General features: G+C 43.0%; 1 protein-coding gene across 1 annotated transcript; it reads left to right on the top strand.

Annotated features, from left to right (window-relative positions):
- The first annotated feature begins 771 nt into the window (after nucleotides 1-771).
- Nucleotides 772-1503, top strand: si:ch73-167i17.6 (regulator of G-protein signaling 9-binding protein). Its single transcript, XM_060922833.1, has one exon. It carries the CDS (start codon nucleotides 772-774, stop codon nucleotides 1501-1503), a length of 732 nt encoding a protein of 243 aa, XP_060778816.1.
- The last annotated feature ends 2588 nt before the right edge of the window (nucleotides 1504-4091 follow it).

Here is a 4091-nt window from a genome sequence, read left to right as displayed (position 1 = left end):
TCTACCAGTTGTCCAACATTTTACGCGTTTGACTGACATGTCCATGAGCCAATCACCAATAAGCGTATAAATACAGTAGTATCCATCAACCAATCAGATTTTAGTACTTCAGGATTCAACCCCACCCCCTCCCACAGGGAGCCTCGTGAACGCGAGATTGACCGGTGATGCGCGTCCACGTGAGCTTCTAGTGGTATTTAATGGGCAGCTGAAGTGAACATCTGATCTCCTTGGTGGAAACAAACAAGCAAACAAACAGAAAACAAACAAGACTAAGAGGAAATAAAGACAAATGGGGAATTAAAGGATTTTAAGGAAGCTCAAAGGAGGGTTCTTAATTGCTGATAATGGTTTCCTGGAATAAATTCGAGTCCATGAGAAGGATTTTATGAGGATGTGAGCAGATCAGGATACCCTGATTTTTGTGTGTGGAAGGATTAAGGGTTAAGGATTGTTATTTCTGGCGTTGAAAAACGTTGAACTTGGTGGTGATGGGCGTTAAGGTGTATAATGCGTAAACGCGGCTGCGCGCTGTGATGGTGGAGTGATGGTGGAGTAGGCCACAGACGCCGGCTTTAATCTCTGAGAGCAAAAGGAAAGCTGTTTACAGATCTGTTTACTGCTAAGCCTGTGCGCTGTTTCATCAGGAACAAGAGAGGAAACATGGATGGAGAGAAAGTGAGCAGAGCGCTGCGTGGATGCGGCGCTGCCGTGGAAACCGAAGCAGGAGAGGCGCAGTAGGTTTTCCGACGCATCCCTCCGTTAAAAAAAATGGGCAAAGACGAGTGCAAAACCATGCTGGATGCTTTAAACAAGGTAACCGCCTGCTACCGGCATCTGGTGTCGGCTTTAGGGAGCACGTCGGACTCGCAGAACCTGCGCGAAGAGCTGAGAAAGACGCGCCGGAAAGCGCAGGAGCTGGCGGCGGCCAACCGGAGCAGACTGACCGCGCTGCTCAAAGACAAGAGCATCAGTAACGACGAGCGCGCCGAGTATGAGCGCCTGTGGGTGCTGTTCACCAGCAGCATGGAGATCCTCGAGGTGGACATGAGGAGGTCGTTGGAGATCGGGCAGGATTTCCCGATCAAGGTCCCGACGCGGCACTTCATCCAGACCGGCATGACCGGGAGCACGAGCACGGTGGCGGCTCGGGCGATGAGCATGCAGAGCATGAAATACGAGGCGGACGCGGGCGTCGTGGACACGGCCGATGTGAAAGAGCTGGAGGCTGAGATCGCTCAGCTCGGTCAGATGATGGAGGAGATGGAGATGAAGGTGCAGGTGGCGCCGTGGGCGGTGGAGGCCAAGCAGGAGGCTGGAGCTGAGCTGAAATCCACAGTCAGCGTGGGGAACTCATCCGTCGGCGTCATTTCCATCTGCGACGAGGAGCCCAAAGACGGTGGAGAAGGTGAAGCTGGTGTCATGAGGATCTTCGCAGGCATCATTTTCACTGTGGTTTTACTCATCGCAGGAATTCTGGGATATCTGGTCGTCAGTCTTTGAAGTAGGATTGGGTCAACACCAAAAACAAACCCAGTCTCATGAGTTCCAGGATTTATTCTGGACTATATATATATTCATCTGGCAGTGTGTGTGTGTTGGATCTGAAATGAATCAAAAGCTGAACTGATTGATTTTATGGATATCATGGATCCATGGGCCACATTCTAACTCGGTATAATATTCACTGTTTAAAAAAAAAAAAACTGGCTGTAAATTTTACAGTAAATTATTGTCAGCTTGTTTGGCCGAAAATAACACATTTGGCTGATTCTCTCTTTCTAAAAAAAAAAAGATGACTTAGAATTTACATAGAATGGGATTTGAACATGCAACCTTCCTTCTAATCCATCCATCCATCATCTGTAGCTGCTTATCCTGTCCTACATGGTCGCAGGCAAGCTGGAGCCTATCCCAGCTGACTATGGGCGAGAGGCAGGGTACATCCTGGACAAGTTGCCAGGTCATCACAGGGCTGACACATAGACACAGACAACCATTCACGCTCACGTTCACAGCTACGGTCAATTTAGAGTCGCCAGTTAACCTAACCTGCATGTCTTTGGACTGTGGGGGAAACCGGAGCACCCGGAGGAAACCCGGGCGAACAGCATGCAAACTCCACCCACACAGAAAGGCCCTCGCTGGCTGCTGGGCTCGAATTCAGGACCTTCTTGCTGTGAGGCAACAGTGCTAACCACTACACCACCGTGCCGCCCCTCCTTTTTAATCTGGAACTCAAAACCTGAAACAATGCGCTTGTCTGACTGATTCAGTACTTTTTCACGTGAATTAATTCAGTGGTTGAATCAGTGTGGGTTAATTGCGCATGTTTGGTGGTTCAGTGCTGAAAGCTTTGTGTTACAGATCATAGGGTTGTGTGTTCAAATCCCTGTTTTGTTCTTAAGTAAGACGCTTAACTTTCAGCTCAGTTCCGATATCAATTTGTTTTGTTTTGTTTTTAAATCATCCAGCAAACAAGCACTGGATTATAATTTATCTTATATTCGGTTTATACGGCTGTTTATTCTACTATAAATTCGACCGGACTTTACTGTTAATCCAGCTCCTACTAAATTACTATAAAATGTCCAGCCATTTTTTTTTTCAGTGTAAGCTATAGAAAAAGATTTGTAAGGAAAAGACAAAAAAGCTGAGATGATGTGGTGGATTTAGTGCTCGTTTTCATGAGAGAAATCGCATCAAATCCGGCCAGGCTCAGTGTTTCTAAAAGGACCAGGCGGCTTATCAGGGCTCTTGAGGATCGCTGAAGAGATTTCACACATGAAAAATTTAAGAAAGTATGCTTTTTTTCTTTTCCCCTTAAGGGTTATTAAACAAAGTGGTTCCATATATATAATATGGATTGCGGTAGATTCATGTAGCCTTTCGATGACTTTCTCTGTAAGTCAGTAGATTAAATAAATGTCAGATTTCTCTAACCCAGAGGTGTCACACATTTTAGATAAGCCAGACAAAAAAAAAATGATTAGGGACCAATAACACATCATCCACTCATTTTAAACATGTTAATTTATCTGCAAGCTACACTTTAAATGCACAAACAGATTGAACGTGTAGTATATAACTTACGGAACACACGAACACCCTGCAATTCATGACCAAAAAACTACAAAAATTTCCAAATTTTCAAACAGTGTACATTGTCTTGCATAAGCGAGTATTAAAACCTGGAACTGATTGGACTTAAGTGATAATAAATGTCTTTTTTTTATAGCTTGCTAATAATTAATTACCTATCATTAGCCTGTTTTTATCAGTAGCTGAGTTTATGTCCCTGAGTTTATTCTTCAATTTTGTCCCCAAAAAAGAGACTAGCTCTTTTTTGAATCTTTAAAATGACCATTTAATTCAACAAACATGGCCTCATAGGGTGTATTTTTTTAAATCATCGAATTAAATCAAATATCAATAAAATTCTCAAAGTATATTGTAAAATTCATATTTATTTATTTTATTTATTTTTAAAATGAATATGCTGTGATGACCTGGATATGAATTGCGCTGGGTCATAAAAAGAAAAAAAAAATCTAATTTCAGTGATGGTTTTAAATTTGAACCCTTGACACCCTCGGGGTCAAACATTATGATGGCATGACATGTGGCTTCCTGAAACACACAATCATATTCATGACTCGTTGTTGAGAATTTTTTAATGCAATTTAAAAAATGGTCACCTGTTTTTTTTTTTTAAAAGCTGATGACTAGACTTTAGTCATGAATAGCTGGTTAGATTTGTTGCATGTCTCCATCTGTCGCTCTACAGCCTACGGGCCGTATCTTTCACACTCTTGCTCTCGTCTTTGGACCCACAGTATCACAAAAACAGATGAACAGTTTATTAGTATAAATATGCAGGTGATTATAGAAAATCGGGCATGCTGATTGGTCGAGAAAGTTGGACTATTTCTCGATAATCGCCTTGAGCGACTCGGCAAAATGGCGGCCGATCGCTTTGTCACCGTAACTGAGGAAGAATTACAGATGATGAAAGAAAATGCTGTTTCTAAAAGCACTAAAGATGCGACAAAGTTTGGTCTAAAACTATTCAAAGGTAAGGTGGAATTGTG

The sequence above is a fragment of the Neoarius graeffei genome, chromosome 6 (genome assembly GCF_027579695.1).
Source record: "Neoarius graeffei isolate fNeoGra1 chromosome 6, fNeoGra1.pri, whole genome shotgun sequence".
In the NCBI taxonomy this organism is placed as follows: domain Eukaryota; kingdom Metazoa; phylum Chordata; class Actinopteri; order Siluriformes; family Ariidae; genus Neoarius; species Neoarius graeffei.
This window is presented reverse-complemented; position numbering and strand designations above follow the sequence as displayed.

Bases quoted from the DNA above. Each gene is read 5' to 3' on its own strand.
- si:ch73-167i17.6 (XM_060922833.1), top strand. From the start codon at position 772: ATGGGCAAAGACGAGTGCAAAACCATGCTGGATGCTTTAAACAAGGTA.